At 42.1% G+C, this 21342-nt stretch overlaps 1 protein-coding gene across 2 annotated transcripts in view; it reads left to right on the top strand.

The window, feature by feature from the left end:
• adamts3 (ADAM metallopeptidase with thrombospondin type 1 motif, 3) overlaps positions 1-21342 on the top strand; it is a 116264-nt gene that overhangs the window by 79941 nt on the left and 14981 nt on the right. Inside the window, exons 10-18 of one of the 2 annotated variants that reach the window (XM_086030507.1) lie at positions 782-914; positions 4135-4248; positions 6085-6230; positions 6808-6983; positions 8093-8226; positions 9659-9782; positions 13249-13332; positions 14610-14690; positions 17119-17282. In XM_086030507.1, coding sequence (XP_085886633.1) covers positions 782-914; positions 4135-4248; positions 6085-6230; positions 6808-6983; positions 8093-8226; positions 9659-9782; positions 13249-13332; positions 14610-14690; positions 17119-17282 — 1156 coding nt within the window. The remainder of the gene's footprint in view (positions 1-781; positions 915-4134; positions 4249-6084; positions 6231-6807; positions 6984-8092; positions 8227-9658; positions 9783-13248; positions 13333-14609; positions 14691-17118; positions 17283-21342) is intronic. The other variant, XM_086030508.1, reaches the window with a different exon arrangement.

Here is a 21342-nt window from a genome sequence, read left to right as displayed (position 1 = left end):
TTTGGGTTGATTTCCCCTTTTTAAGAATGGCCCCCATTGACTTCATGCTAACATGTACAGTAGTAGAAAACACAAGTTACAAGTTAGCATCGATAGTTACAGTTTTATAAAGTGATGGATATTTGAACACAAATGGTGGAACAACACATGTAAACACAAACAAATTTTGAGCTGCCTCAACTGACGCCATCACGCAACTCGCATACTAGCTAACGATTTAGCCAGTTAACAGCCCGGGACCAGGCTGGCCCATGAAATAGTGAAAATCTATGCATCATTTATTATTTTCTAAATCACCCTAAAATATCTGAAAAAATGGCGATAAACAAAATATGAGGGTCCCCCCCCCCAAAAAAAAAACACACCAAAAAAATCACAAAATAATATATTGAAAAATATTGAAAGAAAATCCTTGATTAGGTGAATGCGTGGGTGCCAAACCATGAATATCTGGGCACCCACTGTACTGTAGCACGTGGACAAAAATGATACTTGCACCTCACATACATACATTTGGTATTATTTGCATGAGGTTTTAAAATGTATATAAATAAAATAAGTGTTATGTCTCTATTGAAAGGGTTGCATGATCCAAGCCGACCAGGAGAAACGTATCTACGCTTTTCTCTCCACTAGTGTGTAAACCTTTGATATCCACTGTATGTGTATGGTCAGACAGATGTTGACATTTTGTGTCGTCTACCTTTACATGACGTTTAGCATTTATGAGAATGGGAAAGTACGGTATAAAAGGTGACTGAAAATTGGTCTCACCCACCAGCACGTACGACTGCTTGCTGGACGACCCCTTCAAGCACGACTGGCCGCAGCTTCCCGAGCTGCCCGGGATCAACTACTCCATGGACGAGCAGTGCCGCTTCGACTTTGGCGTAGGCTACAAGATCTGCACCTCGGTGAGTAGCCAAAGTCCTCCCCTTGGCAAACATCTGTTTTGTTTTTTTGGGGGATGTCATTCATGTTGTGTGTGCTGAGGCTCACTCGGGGGATGCGCCGGCACTCGCCCCTTAATTAGTTGCTTTTTTCAGGTGCTAATTGGGAGAGGCGCGAGCGGTGTTGAGTCTTTGAAAATTGAAACTTACCAATTCAAAATGTCATATGAAAAAAATCAAAAATTAAAACAACGAAATTGACATTTAACTGTAAATTAAATGTCAAATCAATTTTTTTAATGGACTAAAAAAATGTTCAAAATACCATTTTTACAAATGTAAAAATAATCAAGTCAATCCAAGAAAGCTAATAAATACATTTAATACAAATTCAATGTATTGTTTGATTTTTTTTCTTAGTTAAAATGAGAATTAATAATATGATTCTAAATCCCCTCCCAATTTACAAGTGACATTTCAAATGCAATTAAGCTGAAGACATTCCACTGTAAAATACCGTCGAAAATCTCTCAAATTGGCTCAATGCATGACATGTATATGCTTCATATTTGTCACCAAAAACCTTTTTCCCCCCGGACATTTTTATTTTCCTCTCACACTGGCTTCCTCAACTTAGACAAAGTGAGCGCACTCACTCTTCCCTCGTCATATGTCACCACCTTTTTTTCCTCCGAGATGTTGAGGAAATTGACAGCGCACCAGCGCACATTCATTAAGGGCAAATGTGTATGCGGTGGAGGGATATGCCAATGAATGTTGTCCTTGCAAATCTCCCAAATCCTGAAAACTGCAAAGTCCCTGTGGGACAGAGTTGCAACTTTCAGCCTCAAATATGACCTGCTGCATAAAAATGCACCTGACAAGTCTGTTGACAGATACTTCTGCAAGGCATGAACTTAATAAATGATGATGTGTTGACTCCGCAATTGATTTAGTGTCATGATCTATCTTCTTTCATGTTCTGCGAGTGATGCTTACGACCACGACTTCTTGAATAATAGTTGTGGGTCCTTGTCCTTAAAAATCTGTTGCAATGCGCACACTGGATGGCTGGAGGTACACACATGGACACATTTCTTGCTACCGCTCTATTAATGGAAGAAAAAAACCACAGTGGTCACGGAAATAACTTGAATTGGACAAAAGTAATAATAAATACAAATGAATTGTGGTTTCACAGGCCTGGACAAAAATGATGGGACCCCTAGAAAAGATTGGAAATTATTTGTCCATAGTGACCTGTTCAACCAGGGGATGTCCTCTAATTAGCATCGCAGGTGTCTTCAAACTTTATTTACTGCCATTGACGTATTTATTTGTCTTTTCACAGTCCAGCCATTCAATCCCAGGAATTTATTCATATATTTTTCTTTCTTTTTTTTTTTTTTTAAAACATTACGGTTAAAGAGGGTCTGAAAATGTCTGGCAGTGAATGAGTTAAACAGTGACAAGTAGTCACTGTGCTGTTTGATGACATGGCATGTAGCACACTAAACATGGACCAGAGGAAGAATAGTAACAAAAGAGCCTAGAACAACCTCCAAAGAGAATTAAAGGTTAACTCCAAGGTCAAAGGTACATCAGTGTCACATGGCACCATCCATCCTCGTCCGAGCCGGAGACGACCGTAAATCGAGGTTCTCCTGTACTAACATTACCATCCAGTCTTGTCTTGTCAACAAAACCTCGCACTTGGTCTCATCATGATTTCATTATCAGAGCCATATTTAGTTTATCATCAGAGCCATATTTAGTTTCTCACCATCTTGTCATCATGAGAAAAAAAAAAAAAGCCTCAACAAAATCCTTTTGTCATGGCCATCGTTGACAGAAACAGCACTGGCTCGCTAATAGTTGTGTCTGCAAAGCCCAATCGTCGCCCTGAGAATTCTGCTGCAATGAGGACACTGGATGGCTGGAGGTCAACCAGGCCGAGAGGCGACATTTGCTCTTTTCCTCTGCTGGTGTTTATGCCGTCCCTCCTCCACTCGCCTAAATTCCTTGGCCAGACACCGCAGAGGCCAGCGAGGCCCACCGTGGAGAAGCAATCAACAGCTTCCCTCTGATTGGTAGTTGTCAATATGTGGGCGTGGCCACCATGTCTGTTCATTACGCTGGCGCCGTTAAAATTCAGCAGACCGTCGGTGAAATTGTGGCCGGCCACGGTGCACCCTGAGGCGGCCACGGCGGCGCCATAGCTCCGTCAGCCTGGAGGAAAAATGTTCTCCCTTTTTCGGGGCGCCGTTTGGTCCGACTCGCCAGCGATTGTGTTCTTTCTCCCTCTGTTGGTGTCATTGTTTTTTTTATTTTATTTTTTTAATGCGTCTTGGATGGGTTGAACTTGTTAAATGAATTTCGTTGCTTTGTACTTGTGACATGTGCAATGCCAACAAATTTCCATTCCATTCCCACATTTTTTCTCCTCCACGGTGACGCATGGTAATCTTGCAGCTACCCACTGAGCAATCCGAGGGGGACCGACCAGCTAATATATAAATCTATTATGTCCATTACGATATTATTTGTATTATTGTTTTTTTATGATTTTTGATTTGTTGTGTATGCGTGTGTGTGTTCCAGTCCAGCGTGTGCTATTGTGTTATTGTATTTTTATTACCAGTAATTCATTTTTTGTGGCGGTCCAATGTATAAACAAACGCATATTGCTGCTTTATTTCCACTTCTGGTCGGCTATTACTGCCTGCAGTCACATCGTATGATTATAATTATAGTCATATAAACAATGTTTATCTCCTCTAACCACTATCCTCTGCGATGTAACATGTACTTTAAAGCATTGCTCTCCCTTCCATTACATGCTTGACAAGTCATGTGACGCCATTTCGCTGTTCCATTTTGGTGGGACGGGATGAAACGCAAAGTAAACACACAGCACTCAGTTGACTGCTTCAACATTTCCGTATGTGTTTTTCCCCACCCCACTCACCTCAGGATGGCTCATGATGTCCTCTAATCCTCTTCCCCAGAGGTTACTGATGAGCTTTTTCACCCGTGAAAGCCTTTTGAAATCCACTCTTGCCTTCGACACCTCGACGGCATGCTGTGACACTTGTCACCAGCGAGCGGCCGCCTCAATTTGTTCACTTCCTCCATTCATCAGAGCGCGCTTCGTTTTAGGGGCTCTCCAACAAAAACACGGTGGCGAAAGAAAACACCTTGGTTAGTGATTTACTCCCCTCCACTCTTATTTGATGTCTTTCAGTTCCGCACGTTCGACCCGTGCAAGCAGCTGTGGTGCAGTCACCCCGACAACCCTTACTTCTGCAAGACCAAGAAGGGCCCGCCCCTTGACGGGACCGAATGCGCACCTGGGAAAGTACGTCTATCTAGTTTACGTCTATGCCTTATTTACATTTAAAATGGGTTCCCTGCGAGTCGTTTCAGTTTTGCCGACAGGCTCGGGGATGACCGAAACTCTGCATGGTGTCAGTGAACTCAATTCAATTCACTTTTAAGCAACACATTGGAAAATAGTGAAAAGTTCAGGTTCCAGAGGTTTCAAACCTTTTACTGCCGCTCCCAGTTGAAGTTTACTGACCTAACTGAACTAAAGATAAAAGTTGGAGAATTACATCATTTATTGTATTTAAAACAAGCACATAGCTTAGCCTTTTGTCAGATAATGCTAACGCATTATACAAATGCATATTTAAACATACATACACTTGTGCATTCAACATAGCAGTACACACAGTCGTATATTCTTTGTCCTCTGGGCCGATCTGAAACGAGTTGAGACGTCTATACGGTACAGATGTCCATGTGCAGTATATACTGTATGTCCGTCAGAACAGAATCATCTTTATGGGCCACGTATGTAAAAACTCATACCGAATTTGTCGATATACACATGCCTAGCAAATGTCATGTGAAACGGGCTTTGGGGGCTCAATTTTTAAAACATTCCTGGCGGCGCCACCAACCCAATATTTTCGAAAAGACACGCTTCTCGAGACGCTATCATTTACATAGGGGTGTAACGGTACACATGGGTGTGTTAATACGTTTCGGTATGGCATGTTCGGTTCGGTCCACTTGCGTTCGGTCACTTATTAGCGCGAGTTTACGCACGAACGCATTTGACTGTTGCAAGCAGGAGAGGAGGGCGGCGGCACTAAAGAGGAGTCAGGATGCCAGAAGCCGTGATAAATCATAAATGCATGGATAAATGGCATTATAATGGCATACGCAAACAAGCCAGAGCTCGAAGGTCCCCCGTACACTGCGGTCTCCTGTTTGGGAACATTCTGTCTGTCCTGTTAAAATCGGCAATAGGGAAATGTCCGTGTATAAGTCCCAAAGTTGTGTGCCGATATTGCTACATGAGATCGGCGGCTATGCTGTAGCTAGCACGTCTAACAAAATAGCACTTAAAACGACATCATCCGACTTTGAATGTTTCTTAGAGGAGGAAGCAAGCAGTATTTTTTAGCCAAAAACAAAGTACAATAGCTCTGTTCTTTGTTCTCCGCTGCTTCTCTCGCTAGCCGTACGATGCATTCATGAACCTCGGAAACATCACAACTCAGCAAAACACAAATCCGACCACGCAGATAACCCAATTCGTTACAATATGCTGTTGAACATTCAAAGATTTCAATGCCTAAAAAGTGTAAATAATTTCATAAAGACTTTAAAGTTACTGTATTTCATTAGAAAAAGAGTTTTTATACAGTTAGCAATAATTGTAACTGTTATTGTATGTATTTTTTTCATCAACTTGTCTTTATTCTTGAATCCTTAGATGTGTCATAGGCTGTTGCAGCTGAGTATTTAAAGATTTCAGTGTCTTAATAATTTACAAATTTAAGAGATCTTTATTGTTAGTGTATTTTTTATTCGGGTGTAATTTCTTAGAATATCACCCGAATGGTTCACTTTTAATTTTTTTCTAAAAAAACGTACCATTTACTTGTCCTCTTTTCAAAATAAACATATTTAAAAAAAAAAAAAGAAACATTTTTTTTGTACCGAAAATAAACCGAACCGAATTTTCCAAGAAACCGAACCGAACCGAAATCTGATTTAGCATACCGTTATACCCCTACATTTACACATAGAATGTTAAAAGTGATTTTGCTAACCAAAACAGCAGCATCTACCAAGGCTAAATAGTTTTCTGTCTTTATCTGCCATGTCGTTCACCGTCTAGTGGTGCTACAAAGGTCACTGCATGTGGAAGAACCCCAGTCAGGTGAAGCAAGACGGCGCCTGGGGCTCGTGGAGTAAACATGGCTCCTGCTCACGCTCCTGCGGGACCGGCGTTCGCCTCCGGACGCGCCAGTGCAACCACCCCGCGTAATTACTACACACTGACATTTGTCTACTTTTCCATTCTTGTTGTATTTAACATGCAACCTCCACAAACAAATCACTCAATGTTAAGAATAGTTCTATATTGTGTACTATCTTGTCCCTATTTATATTAGTAGAACAACATTTCCATCCTTGCGCATGTATTTCTTCATAAATATTTCAATAATAACCATACATTTTAATACTGATGATACCACTGCTATTGAATATTCAAAGGTAATGGGAACTGAATGATAGTCCCAAAAATGTTGAATAACATTACAGGTGCTGAAAATAAAAGGTATGCATGTAATAAGGTGAATAATGAGAGGAGAAAATTTGCAGCGGGAACACTGTGATTAAGTGCACTCACATAATGAAACCTGTTTGGACTCTGAAAGGTCTCTTTGGAATAGAACAAAGGTGGCCGCTAATAGCAAAGTAGCCAGAAGGGTGCCTTGCGTATTAGCATAATTTGAAGGTTAAATCTGGCTTCTCTGATCTTGAACATGAAACCACGCACGTTAGATCACCAACGCGACAAGCTAACTGCCAAATGTCCTTCCTTCCTCACCCAAAGTCCCATCAATGGCGGCCAGGACTGCCCGGGTGTCAACTTTGAGTATCAACTTTGCAACACGGACGACTGCCCCAAGCACTTTGAGGACTTCCGAGCGCAACAGTGTCAACTTCGCAACTCCCACTTTGAGTTCCAAAGCGCCAAGCACCACTGGCTTCCCTACGAGCATCCGGACGGTGAGTCGGGCCACCGCTGATGGACCGCTCGCCAGGTTCCCTTCCTCTGGGCGAACCGGCGGTGTGGGGGTGGGCTGCTTTGAGTCATGGTCAAGGCGTCCTTATGCAAAGGCGTAGTAGCATTGCCAACTGCTGCCCCGAAGGCTTGCATGGAAAATGTCACATTTGCATGCATTGGATTAAAAAAAAAAAAAAAGGGTCTTGTCTTCGTGCAAAACAGCAAGAAGCAGCGAGAAATAATCCATAGAGATGAAAGTGCACGGTTGGCTGAGTCACACAGGAGTACAAGAGATGCGTATGGAAATGATGTCACTGCCTAATTTCTTGACAGTCATTCGTAATAACTGCCACCTTGCACAATAGAAATCAACGGATCAACTAGAAATAATCCATAGTCATAAAACATTCGGCTCAGTCGTGCATAGGCGCATGTAGAGATGAGTCGTAGAATTACTGTGGTGTGATCGCCCCTTTCGGTAGTCGGCGATGATAACTGTTAACTTTCACAATACAAATAAACACAACGACTAGAAATGATCCACACGTAAAACAAAGTGCTCAGTAATGCGCGGGAAATGTTACATTATACAATTACTACAATGCGATCATTTCCACCACAATGGAAATGACATGAAATAATCCACAGGGGAAAAAAAAGTTCATCACCTTCACACGCGGGCAATGTCGACATGCGATAAAATTACGGTAATGCGGTTATTCCTTGCAAGTAATTCTTGACAATCTCCACCGTGCACAATAGAAATAAATAGAACGACAAGAAATAATCAGTCTAAAAAATATTAAAACAGCACATGCGATTTACGTGTGCTTTAACTAATGTGTTTAACTAATGCCAGTTATACATGATGCCCGCCACCTTGCACAATAGAAATAAACTCCGCTGCTAGAAATAATCAACAGTCAAAAAAATTCCACGTCAGACAAATACTACACTGCGATTTTTCCTTGCAAGTTATTAACAATAACCACCACCTTTGACAATAGGATCAAAGACAACAATTGGAAATGATCCACAGTATAACTTGAATTTGTTCAGACTACATTCCAAACCACATCTAATACTGTTGCCCTGCATGTTTGCGTTGTAGCCAACAAGAGATGCCACCTGTACTGCCAGTCCAAGGAAACGGGCGACGTGGCGTACATGAAGCAGCTGGTGCACGACGGCACGAGATGCTCTTACAAGGACGCCTACAGTGTCTGCATTCGCGGGGAGTGTGTGGTAAGGCCGAAATTTGCCGTAATTTCTCTCATTTGGGGTCTTTACTACCAATGTGGGACAATACTAGGGCCCGACCCATAAGAATTTTCTTTTTAGACAGATTGCGACATTTGGCAGAGTAAAATTACGATAACCGATCGATCGGCTTATTCATTTTTTAAAAAAGGATATTTAATAAAATAACTACTTTTTTTGTACTTTAACACTTACAATAATAAAGAAATAATAAAGATGTGAATTACAGATGTAATATTTGTCTGTTTTACAATACTTTGTCCTTTAGTATTTGGTTAACTTTATAGCAGAGAGAAAAATTGCATTTTTTTTTCAGTGCCGTTGTCGTTAACATAATATAGTAGCAATGTTTCATTCATCTTACAAATTTACACCGTCTCAAACTGAATAAGTATGCTGCCCTCTAGTGATCAACAGTGGAATTACACCTAATATAAACGAGCGATAGCCCAAAATAGTGTTATTAACTGTACAAAAAAAATCTGCCAAATAGCGGGAGCGCGAGCATAGAACCTGCGAGCGAGGGAGTGGTTTACTGTAATATCTAATTCGCCAAGCGGGGGCTCTCGTTCAAGCCCCTTTGGCTACTATCAGCAACAGGTGTAGCAATAGCCATAGCAATAGCTTAGCCAAATGTAGCATCTACACTTAAAACTTCACATAACTTCAAAAATATCCGTCTTCGGCAATAGTTTAGCCGTAGTAGCAAACAATAAGACAATGTGTATTTTTACTTTCAAACAACTTGCCTCAAACAAGATAAATTCTCTACTTTTACTGTATAAAGGCAGCCGAAAGATTTCACCTGTCCCCTCAGGTTAAAAAAAGAAAAAAAACATCGATATCCATATTTATTTGTTTTTTCAACGCACCAACACAACACTACAGTAGTTGTGGTATTCTACCATCTCTTTTTTTATTCCTTCATCATTCCACCCGCTCTTCTTGACACACACACACAACCGCAACTGAAATATAACCAACGTAAAGTGTCCACACGTAAATGAGAAATTTTCAAATATTCATAACATTGCAGTCAACGGAACATATGACATCAACCATAAAACAAATATGAACATATTGATGTTTGAGTATATTATTGAACACAGCATTCCTTAAAATAAATAACGTAATGAGAGCACATAACTTAGCAGTGTGTGTAGCGAATATCATGAACAGGCATTGGAGGAATACAGTATGTATGCTATCTTGCGGTTCGTGACAAATTTGCGACAGTAGGCATCCAGGGTACCCTGGGTTGTTCTTCTTTCAACATCTTTTATTTGTGGTTGCCTTTGGGACTTCTAATCAGTCTGTCAAAGTCCAGCGCCTCACTAATCTCTTTAATGAATGAGGCTGGAGGTGAAGGTTTTCTAATCTTGCTTGCACTTTTTGGGGGCGGGCGGGGGCTCTTCAGAAAGTCGGCTGCGACAGAGAAATCGGCTCCAACAAAGTGGAAGACAAGTGTGGCGTCTGCGGCGGCGACAACTCCCACTGCCGCACCGTCAAAGGAACTTTCACTCGCACCCCCAAGAAAGCTGGTAAGACACCGACGGGATGTCAGAAAGCCTCAAAGAAAAACATTTTCACTACATATGTCTTTTCCAGCTCCTCTTGAATCGAATTAGATTCTCCGTTGTCATGCCTGCGCTAAACGTCTAACCCCTGACTTACGTTTCAATGATGAAGCTGCAATCGTGTACGTTCATTTATTTCGATGGAAATTCTTGTATAAAGTAGAGCCCAACCGATTTATTCAGCCAATATTAACTCTTTAGATTTATTGGAGTTTTGCAGATAAACATACGGTACTTTTTTTTTTTTTTTTCATACGGTTAACGCATTACAATATATGACACCTTCAAAACCTGCTCGTAATTCATATCTTTATTGTTGTAAGTGTTGAAGGGAACAAATAAGAGAAGTTATTTTAGTTTTGTTTTTTGATTAATCGCCCGATTAGTTGGTTATCGGAATTTAACTTGTTAATTGGTCAAATATTGGCCACCTTTGTATGAAGTGCAGCAATACCTCTGAAACAGCACTCAGTGACCGAATCAACTTCCTTTTTCCGTTTCATGCCTGACAAGCGTTTTCAAAGTGTGAGTAGTTTGGCTTTATTTTCGCTCGACTTCCTTCCAAACTTTGTTCATTTGTTTAGCAAGTGTTATGAACCTGAATGTTGACAGCCGATAAACGAAGTGACGCAGCTGTCAAAATCGTCAGGAATAAGAACCTTATTAATTACTGAAGAAATAATTAAGTCCCACTTGCATTATTTTTTTTTTTTTAAAGCAAAATCCCCGTTATGCATTGACTTTTATGCCTTGGCGTTAATTGAAGCGTCTTCTGTCACGTTATCTCCCGTCGCCAGACACACTATGTGACACCCGCCACTGAGCGCACGTGTTTAAAAAAAAAAAAATTAATACCTATATTCATTTATTTGAGTTTTCCCTCCCTCACTACTAGGTCAGGGTATAACGTTAAGCCTTTCTTGCCTTTCTCTGTTATATAATCGTTATCTGTGATACTGATGGCTATCATTGCTAACCAACCATGTGATAACCTTGCATAATAGAATCTGCAGTCCAAAAAAAAAAAAGACCCACCTCATTTTCTGGCATTTTGAAAATGTCTGTAATGTGATTGCTCCTCTCATCAGTTATTCATGATAACCACCACATTGCGCAATACTAAAAAAAACAGAATACTAGAATTTAAGGACACACTCATACCAATTTTTCCAGACCGAGTAAAGGTACTTAGAATTGAGTGCTCACCGATACCAAGTACTGACACTTGATCATGCCAGTAGGTTTTTTTTCATCAAATATTTTTCATTAACACAGAATGCAATTTTCTTGACCGAGGCATCGTTTTTCTCATATAAAACTATTTAGAGTAACAACTTTTCATTACTGACGTTTTACAGATACACGTTTTACACAACACGGCATACCTTTCAATATCATTCCATATCATTAAGACTTTTCATCTGCATATTGCAAATTTTTCACCAATATCATTCCACATCACTCCATCTTTTTTTCACTCAGCATTCATACGCAACCTCTCCAGAAATTGCCTTTTCAAGTTACTTAGGATAACCACTACATTGCACAACAGAACCCAACACGACAACAGGAAATAATCCACAGTCAAATAAGTAGTCTGCCGCAAGTGCGCAATAGAAACGACACAAAATTATCCACAAATTCCCCAAAAATCGATAAATTCCAAGGTTGGATTATGAAGTGGTGGCACACCTTTAATAACATTTGGACAGACCTCCTAAGTAGCCTTAAGATGGCAGCTTCAGAAGAGAATGGCAATCCTTTTTTTTTTTTTTTTTTTGTTCTTTTGATCATGAAATGATTATTGTGACCATCTTAACATCATCAAACATCTTTTAACAGGGAAAGCCTTAAGCAAGAGAGCCCAAACAGAAAGCCATTTGTTGGAAAACACACTCTGCAAGTATCCATCGTTACAGCTGCCCGCCCGGCTTATAGCGCAGACCGCTAACACCCGGCTTTTGACTACTCTCTGCTGCTAATAATCATCCATGTAGGCTTGTGATCAATACATGTTTGTTCACTTCATGTGATTTATTTCTGGAGACGCACTAACATCAGCCTCCTCGTGCGTGTGTGTAATGTTTGTTTCCAACGTGCCGTAGACATCGCTGCAGACCTTTCCAGGCAATCTAGTGTGATGGTGTCGGCTATTTGTGCGCCAATTACAGTGGAATCTCCAAAGTCCAACACCCCAAAGGTCAAATTGCTTCATGATTATCTTAGGATTCATTTATTTAATTTATTAAGAAATATATATATTTTAATGTTAAGAAATGGGGAAGAAAAAAAAAATCATCATTAGCACATCATTATTTCTTGATTGGGATATTATCGAAGTATACAATATTCTCCTGTTACATCCACAGGAGACGGACTGCTGCGAATAATGAAAATCTGCAATTGACACCCCAGAGGGTGGCAAAGCACTACTTTTGTTTAAATTAAGCTCCTTAATTTCAACATTGTTGATCCAAAAATATGACTTTTTTTTTTTTTCCAAACCGATGCGAGTACGAGGATTCACTCTTTGAGTACACCGATTACTGATACCTGCGGTACTTTCAATACATAAAATGACATTCAACACAATGACAAAATATTGGAGCAAAGACCTTTCTTTCTGACTTACACAATGTCAGATTTTATTTAATTACTTAAAATAAGGCTGGTATCATCCAGATGCTCATAGTTGGCATCGGTACTTGGCCATCCCTACCCCTAAGCAGCACTTTTGTCGAAATGAAGCTCCTCAACTCACTCCAATGTGGTTCCTCTACACAAAGATGGCGCCAAATCACTTAGGTTTCCCAAAAATCTATCTGTCACTATAGGCAAATGCCGTTTCTCCAATTCACTCAGGTTCACTGTAATTGTTTATATATTTTTTTTTAATAAATGAAAGAACTTCAACGTTTTTCTCTCTTACTGTATCAAATGTCAACTTAAAACCAAGGTGCAAAGTTCATATCAACTATATAACTGTTACACACCCTTCATTTTGGGGGGGAGGGCAACAAACAACTTTGGTGGTTCCACTGTAATTTCATTTAAACAGGATTCACCCTGGATGCCTTTGTTTGTTTTTTTTTGTAATAAACCCCCCTACACCACTCCTAGCCCCGCCCCCGCAGCTGGATGCGAAGTCCGACCGCAGGCCGGGTTGTCCCTGCGGCCGTGCCACCTGTCGTAACCTCGCCGAAGCCGGCTGCATCAGTAATAACTCCTCGCAGCTCCGCGCCGTCCGTGTCATGTGACCCCTCCTCCAATGTCGCGGGGGCAAGCAATTACACCCCTCCGCAGGGCTCTCGGGTCCTGCCGGCCTCAAAATGAGTTCCCTCCTCATCCAGTGTGAAGTCCCACCCGCTGTGCTGATCAGATCCAATCTGTCGCCCGCAAGCCAACTAATGGCTTTGTTTCGTTCCAAAAGGGAAAACCAGAGGAGCCTTCTCGTTGCCCAAAGGAGCTCGCAATGTCTTTTTAAATGAGAGCGAGGAGTTTAGAAATGTCATGGGTGAGTCACAAGAGGTTTGTAAAAGCGGTGGACATCCCTGCCAGTCTTTGCTGCCCACTAGTCTACTAAACAGGTTTTTTTTGTTTGTTTGTTGTTGTTTGGTTTTCACTCGCACTGAATTTGAATATTAAGCGCAGGCTTCTGCCAAGGTTGGAACATTTTTCACCTCCAAACTTTGTAAAGCTACAGATGCCCTGGAGTGGATCAGGGTTGTACATTCTGTCGTGACTACCCGAAGTTCACTGACGCTGACCCAACCGGGCAGGTGCAAATAAACAAGAGGAAATCAACACCTTCTTGCTTTTTTTAATATTCACTCTTGGGTATTTTGAATTTTATTCAGTTCAATTGATCAACCATTATTGGTCTTTTGATCGTACTGCGCACATTTTGCGGGTTAAAGCCTTCTATGAGGAATGGCTTGAACAAGATATAAAGCCCAGAAAATAATCTGGTCAAAGAGAGAGATTTTCCAAATAAAAAGAATATAACATATAAAAACATGAACTAAAAAAGTCATATTTTCTTTTTGCTATATATGAATAATCATTGAAACTTATATAAGGGTGTAATGAAAACCAATTGGAACCGGAAAATCAATTTGAACAGAATCGAATAGTTCGATTTTAAAATGTACGGCCCTTGAATGGTATCGCACGTGTATCGAGACAAATATCGAATAGTCTTTTATTACAGATGCACAGCAGGTATGACTCCAAATCAGTCGTTTCTTGGAATCTCATTAACTTGAGTAGTTTAGAGAGCGTTGTTACATATCGCTAAACATGACAAAAGCTTTAGCCGTACCATTCCAAATCAATATGTAATCTCGCTCAATCCAAACACATTTGAAAATGTATACGTTTCTTGAATTGTATCGCACATGCTTTGAGAAACGTATCGAATCATCTTTCAGTGGAGAGGTGAACTCGATCTCATCAAAACCATCAGTGAGTAATCCACGGCCAAAATGTAAAAAAGAAAAAAAAAAACCCACAACTGATATTTGTGAGAAACTTTTGATCCACAAATGAAAATCGCCTTGGCAGAGGTAACAAAGGCACAAATGCCTCATTCATACTCCGAGCGTCCTATTCGTGTGAATGAAAACCTCTTTTCTTATAATTGCCCTCCTCCTCCTCCTCCTCCTCCTCTTCTTCCTCGGGCTGCTTTGTAGAGCAAAGCATGCGGGATGTCCACCCCTGCAAACTCGTCGTTTCTGCTCATCTCCTGTCTGTGTTTCTCTTTTGTTTCTTCCCTTTCCGCTGACGCCAAAGGCTACCTTAAGATGTTTCTCATTCCTCCTGGAGCTAGACATGTGATCATCCAAGAACATGAGGCCGCCCCTCAAATTCTTGGTAAGTGTGACGTCGCTACGCAACCGGGCAGCTCATAGCCGTCCTCCTCCTTATTTCCGATACGAGGCTGATCGGAACATGTGTCGAGATGAATAAATCAGTCATACATTCTGTATGAAGGCTTGCATCGTTTATTTATTCGCACGCATGCAGTACGGATGATTAATGCGATTAAAGACACTCTTGGGGTTGCGCACGATTGAATAATCGCGGACAAAAAATACTTAGCGATCGAAATGACGTTGGAAATAATGTTGAGTAGATGCGCAAAGAAGAACAATCAGTCAAAGTCACATCGGCATCGCACTGGACTTGAATTCAAATTGCAAACCGCAAATGCTGCAATTAGGAAAGAAACGTTTATAGAAATATATATATATATATATATATTTCGCTCAATTACCATTGTTTAATGGGTTATAAAACCGCGACATTCATCGACCTGCCTGTGGCATTTTGCGAATGTTTGTTGGAATTAAGCTAAACAGACTTAAGTAAGGCAAAACTACAGTCTCTGTAATTGTCTTTGTTGTGTTTAGACAGTCAACTTCAGCCCGAGAGTGGCAATAAACATCTTGAAGGTTCTTTTCCGCAGAATTTTCTGCCCAACTGCTGCTTGTTGTGAAATGAGTCAAGTTCCCTGCCACCATGGAACGTTGGCACCCTGACAAATTCTAAAATCAGGTCAATCCAATCACAAGGCACCACTGTACTTGTAAGAATACTCATGCTTCAAGAAGTTTCAACCCAAAAAAAAAGACTCGGGGGGGGGGGGGCGGTTTAACATACCTCAGACCGAACAAATTGATTTGATTGTCGGAAAGCCAAAACGTTTTTTGTGTCTTTTCACTTTCTTGCAGGCAGGGGAGTAATGAGAGGATGCATGCGCCCTGAGCCATCACAATCATTGTGAAAATTATCTCCATTAAAATCCGGTGCAGCGGCAGATGATTTGTATTGTTTGTGCGGCAGCTTTGTTTTTGTATCAGATGGGCTTTCACGGAATATCAACTTTACATATATTAGCGGAGCCTTTCCATTGCCTTAGACATTGACGAACACTTCAAGACTCACATGTTGCCGTCTAGTCATGCTTTCTGTGCGCTGAGGCTTTGAGCCATGGGAACTGGTCCCGTTCTTTTTGAGTTTCGACTTGGGCTGGATCACTACAGGTCCAAATTATATTTAATGGTCTCCGCCTCTCTGATATAACAAATTTAAATCATGTTTAAAAGTGCGCGCGCTTCTTATGTACTATATTTAAATCAGGAATGGGCAACTGGCAGCCCACGCTGAGTGGCCTGTTAATCAATAAAAAAAATTATAGTAATGAGGGTGGCACGGTGGTCAACTGGTTAGCACGTCCGCTTCACAGTTCAGAGGTCGTGGGTTCTTTACCGGCGCCGGCCTCCCTGTGTGGAGTTTGCATGTTCTCCCCGTGCCTGCGTCAGTTTTCTCTCTTGCAAAAACATGCATGGTAGGTTGATTGGACACTCTAAATTGCCCTTAGGTGTGATTGTGAGTGCGGATGTTTGTTTGTCTCCGTGTGCCCTGCGATTGGCTGGCAACCAATCAGGGTGTCCCCTGTCTACTGCTCGAAGTCAGCTGGGATAGGCTCTAGCACGCCCGCGACCCTTGTGAGGACAAGCGGTATAGATAATGGATGGATGGATTATAGTAATGAAAAAATACCCCCAAAATTTTCACCGACAAATTTAACTCTTCACAGATTTTTTTTACATATTTAACCCTTTCATGCACCGTGGTCACAAAAGTTGCTTTCGCCTATATTTAGTCATCTAAAAATATATATTTATATTTTAAATAATTACATCAAATCATAATTAAAGCATGAAAGGGTTCAAATATTTTCAAAAATGTAGATGAATTAATATAGGCGAAAGCAACTTTTAAATAGCTGTCCACTGTAGTGACCACTGTGCATGAAAGGGTTAATGTACAACATTTTATGTACCATTTACATCACATTTAATTGTCTTGCACTTCAAATTGAGTCACCTACATGTAGTGTAAATCCAGCCTTGGTCTCTGTTTGTGTGGACAGCATTACTTTGCCTTCACAGTGTTGCCTTTGCAGTGTTCTGGAGTAGTGGCCCCCTCTGTAGCAAAATAAACTCTGTAAACAGTGGGGTTAAAAATAACACAATTTGGGGTCAAAAATGGACCGATCCACTATTTGGATCAATTTGACCCACTTTCTTGCATTTTGTACAAAACAGCCCAATTTGGGGTTGTTTTTGCAGAAAACAACCCAGAAAATTGGGTCAAATTGACCCAATTAGTGGATCAGTCCATTTTTGACCCCAAATTGTGTTATTTTTAACCCCACTGTTTTCAGAGTGTAGACTCTTTGTGATTGATTTGTGGAGCTGTTTTTCATTGGTTCATAACAAACGGCCAATTGCAGCAATCAAGAACCAGGCGACTGGCCACTACATTCTCAACGGCAAAGGAGAGGAGGTCAAGTCCAGGAGCTTCATTGACTTGGGCGTGGAGTGGCACTACAGCATCGAGGAAGACATGGAAACGCTACACACTGACGGACCTCTGCACGACCCTGTGGTGGTTCTGGTAAGAGGGAATCCATGTATTACATCTATCAGTTGCTGTCAAAAGGGGGTGGTGATGAGCCATTTCAGGGTGGGACTGTCGATTATCATACCTTGTCTTGAAAATGATCACTTCATAACTAAATGACAGACTGGATGGGACTTTTCAGACTTTTTGGGGGGTCTACTCACGATAAACATGCCTACGTAATTTTCACCTTCATAAATAAAACTGACTTCTGGGGCGGAATTTTCAAGAGATATTACGCAGCGCCGACCTTGAGAGTTTGAATTTCTTGTTTTATGGCGAAGCATCAAATGTCACCGTTCCTCCACGAAATTTGGGAGCCATCAGGCCCTGGAGATTGCCAAAATGACCCTTAAAATATTTGTTTCAGACCAAAATGGTGGACTTCCGGTGCATTTCCTAGCGTGGCTTCTTGAGACTTTTTTGTGCGTCAACACATGATAGACACACCTACCAAATTTCACGTTACTGAGTAAAACTGACTTGGGGGACTGAATTTTCAAAACATTTGATTCAGCTCTGACCTTGTCGTGCTTCCACCTTCATCGGTTAATCCATTGGTCATTTCCGGCGCCGCGCGAGTGACTGCCCGTAATCGCAGCTTCGGCTCACCGGTGAGCCTTTTCGTGTGTTTTTGTACCTTATTATTATTCTACCTCATACCTTTCCACATAGTGGATGTTCGTAAACTTACGCAGCAATGGACATCCAACTTGCGGTATTTTTGCTGCTTTTGGTGGCTATTTTTTTGCGCGATCGTGTCCGGAGATTTGGCGGGGAGCCGCGGCTCCATTGTTTACAGCCTCCAGTCTCCAGCTGCCAGCCGCACCAGACAGCCACCACTCCCTCCTGCTCAGTCTTGGCCTTCACAACATCTCAGGTGACAAACCAGCTGAAGAAGATGAAGACGAGAAAGGCAGCGAGTCCGGATGGCATCAGCCCCCAGCTCCTCAAATCCTGCGCAGACCAGCTGTGTGGAATCGTCCAGCACATGTTCAACCTGAGCCTGAAGCTGGGCAGAGTCCCCCAGCTGTGGAAAACATCCTGCCTGGTCCCGGTGCCAAAGACCCCCCCACCCGAAGGAGCTCAACAGCTTCAGACTAGTGACGCTGACGTCTCACTTGATGAAGACCCTGGAGAGACTGGTCCTCGTCCACGTGAGCTCCTCAATGGACCCGCTCCAGTTCGCATACCAGCCTGGCATCAGTGTGGATGATTCCATCATCTACCTCCTCCACACGTCACTCTCCCACCTGGAGAAGGCGGGGAGCACTGTGAGGATCATGTTCTTTGATTTCTCCAGTGCTGTCAACACCATCCAGCCCAACCTATTGGAAGACAAGCTGGAGCGGGCGGGAGTGGCCCACCACCTCACCACGTGGATCTAGGACTACCTCACAAACCGGCCACAGTATGTGAGGACACAGGACTGTGTGTCTGACGTGCTCCTCTGCAGCACAGGGGCCCCGCAGGGAACTGTCTTGGCTCCCTTCCTGATCACCCTCTACACCTTGGACTTCAACTACAGCACCTGTCACCTGCAGAAGTTCTCTGACGACTCTGCGATTGTCAGCCTCATCGCAGGCGGAGATGATCGGGAGTTCAGAGAACTTACTCATTGTTTTGTGGACTGGTGCCAGCAGAACCGCCTCCTGATCAATGCGGGGAAATCCAAAGAGATGGCGCTAACACTCTGCACCTGCACCAGTGAATATCCGGGGAACAGATGTTGAGAGAGTCTCAACTTACAAGTGCCTGGGTGTTCATCTGAACAATAAACTGGACTGGAGCGACAACACAGACGCCCTCTATACTCAGGAGACTGAGGTCTTTTGGGGTTCAGGGGACACTCCTCAGGAACCTTTATGACTCGGTGGTTGCATCGGTCATTTTCCAGGGAGTGGTCGCCTGGGCAGCTGGCGTCTCGGCCCGGGAAGAAGCAAGAAGCGGCTGGACAAACTGGTCAGGAGGGCCGGCTCTGTCCCGGGCTGCTCCCTGGACTCAGTGGGGGACAGGAGGATGATGGCCAAGCTGTCATTAATGCTGGACAACCCGGCCCACCCCCTCCAGGGCACTCTAACAGCACTCCGCAGCTCCTTCAGCGACAGACTGTTACACCCTCGCTGTGCAAAGGAGAGATTCCGCCGCCCCTTCTTGCCTGCTGCTGTCAGACTGTTTAACAAGAACATCGGGTAGTCTCTACAAACTGGCGGACATTAGTGCAATTGTGTCCTGCACCTGAGCTTATATTGTGCAATACTCAACATTCCCCACTACTGTATTCTTACTTTTATCCAATGCTGTTCCTTTTATATCAGCTGCACTGTCACTTAAAGTATTTTTTTAACCTCTGTACTATGTACAGGCTAAAATGAGTGTTTCTTCATACTTTATATGTAGATGCATGTTGGTGTGTATATACACATGGTTACTGCGTATATTTACTTTGGTTTTTGATTTTGAATGTTTGCTGTTAATGTTATACATTGACGGCTCCATTATGCCGCCGTCTCTGTGTGACCTATATCTTTGCTGCTGTAACGATGAAAACTTCCCCACTGTGGGGTAAATAAAGCCCTTCTTCTTCTTCTTTGGCCAGTCATCAGCCATGTCGCCAGGCTTCGCCCGCTCGCTGTGACGGAAGGTCAACGTTTGGCGCTGTAATTCCGCATTGCCCATCTGTACAGCGCATTAATCCTCTTTTTGTGGACCGCCAACTGTTTTTCACACTGCACTCAGCACAGTAGTGCACCATTGACCAATTTGACCCAACGTCTTGCGTTGTTTTGTACAAAAGTACCCATTTTTGGGGTTGTTTTTGAGAACATTACCCAGAAAGTTGGGTTAAAGTGACCCAAGCAGTGAATCGGTCCTTTTTTGACCCCAAATATTGTTATTATATACCCAAGTGTTTTTAGAGTGTTCATTTTTGCCTTTGGAGCTGTGTGCAAGCTGCATGTATTGTGCACACTTTTCCGGCTGTAAGAACAAATATTGTATAGAAATGGCGCGTTCAAAGTTCACTGCTAAAAGCCAAGCGGATGGTGAAAATCATCAATTCATAGTAGAGTAGAGTGAAAGGGCGACCAGCCGCATCCGAAGCAGATGCCCGAGCCACCTCATCTGGTTCATCTCGACACAGAGGAGCTGTGGCTCCAATATGAACAAATTAAATTTTGAAAAGATATTTCTTGAGTATACCGAGGTAAGAACAATAAAAATAAATGCAGTGAAATCATCATATCAAGCTGCAAGTCGGGTTCTCGTCACATCTGGCACAACAACAAAAAGCAACGGAGCGCTTGCTTGAAGTGTCCTGGATTTGGGGTAAGCATAAGAAGACCTTCTCAGATGCAGAAAGAACAAAATAATGCATGGCTGAAGTCATGGCTGAAGATGTTTGAGGGATAGAATTTGTTTTAACCAAATCTCCTTTTCAATTATATTCATCTTTTAATTTTATGTCGAAATGGAAATGACATGAAGAGGCGGACTTTTATAACGCCTCAGACAGTTGAGTGTTAAACACTTTAAATGAGTTAATAATGTGTAAATAGAGCAGACAATGTGTTTCCTCACGCGAGTGACAAAATGTAGTTTAAAATAGGTAGCAAATGGACAAAATGATAGACATGCCCACCAAATTTCACATTGCCAAGTGAAACTGGTTTCAGGGGGCAGAACATGCTCGTGCACTAATCAGCCAAATACTGAATCTGAATCACAATGGAGTACCGGGGGAACCATTAGCCAGGTCTACATGGAATAGACCTGACAATTTATACTTAGAGGGACTTGAGTGTTTGAATGACCCGTCGTGATCCGGCTGTAATTGCATCTCAGCGGGCGAAACCTGCTTTATAGTCATGGAAGGATATTTTTTTTAATTTAATGGAAATGGCCTGAAAAGGGGTCATGTCAAATGTGGCAACGTCTTCCATGGGACTTTTACTCAGTTGACTGAAAACATGGTCTCTTTTTTTTGTAAGCGTCAATCTTTTCATCACGTCAACGCTAATTTCAGCCTTGTAATTTTCATTAAGTAGACGTGACG

Source organism: Filicampus tigris, chromosome 5 (genome assembly GCF_054856515.1).
Source record: "Filicampus tigris isolate MCC_2025a chromosome 5, RoL_Ftig_1.0, whole genome shotgun sequence".
NCBI lineage: Eukaryota > Metazoa > Chordata > Actinopteri > Syngnathiformes > Syngnathidae > Filicampus > Filicampus tigris.
Note: the sequence above shows the minus strand (reverse complement) of the source record. Positions and strands in the feature narration are given on the sequence as shown.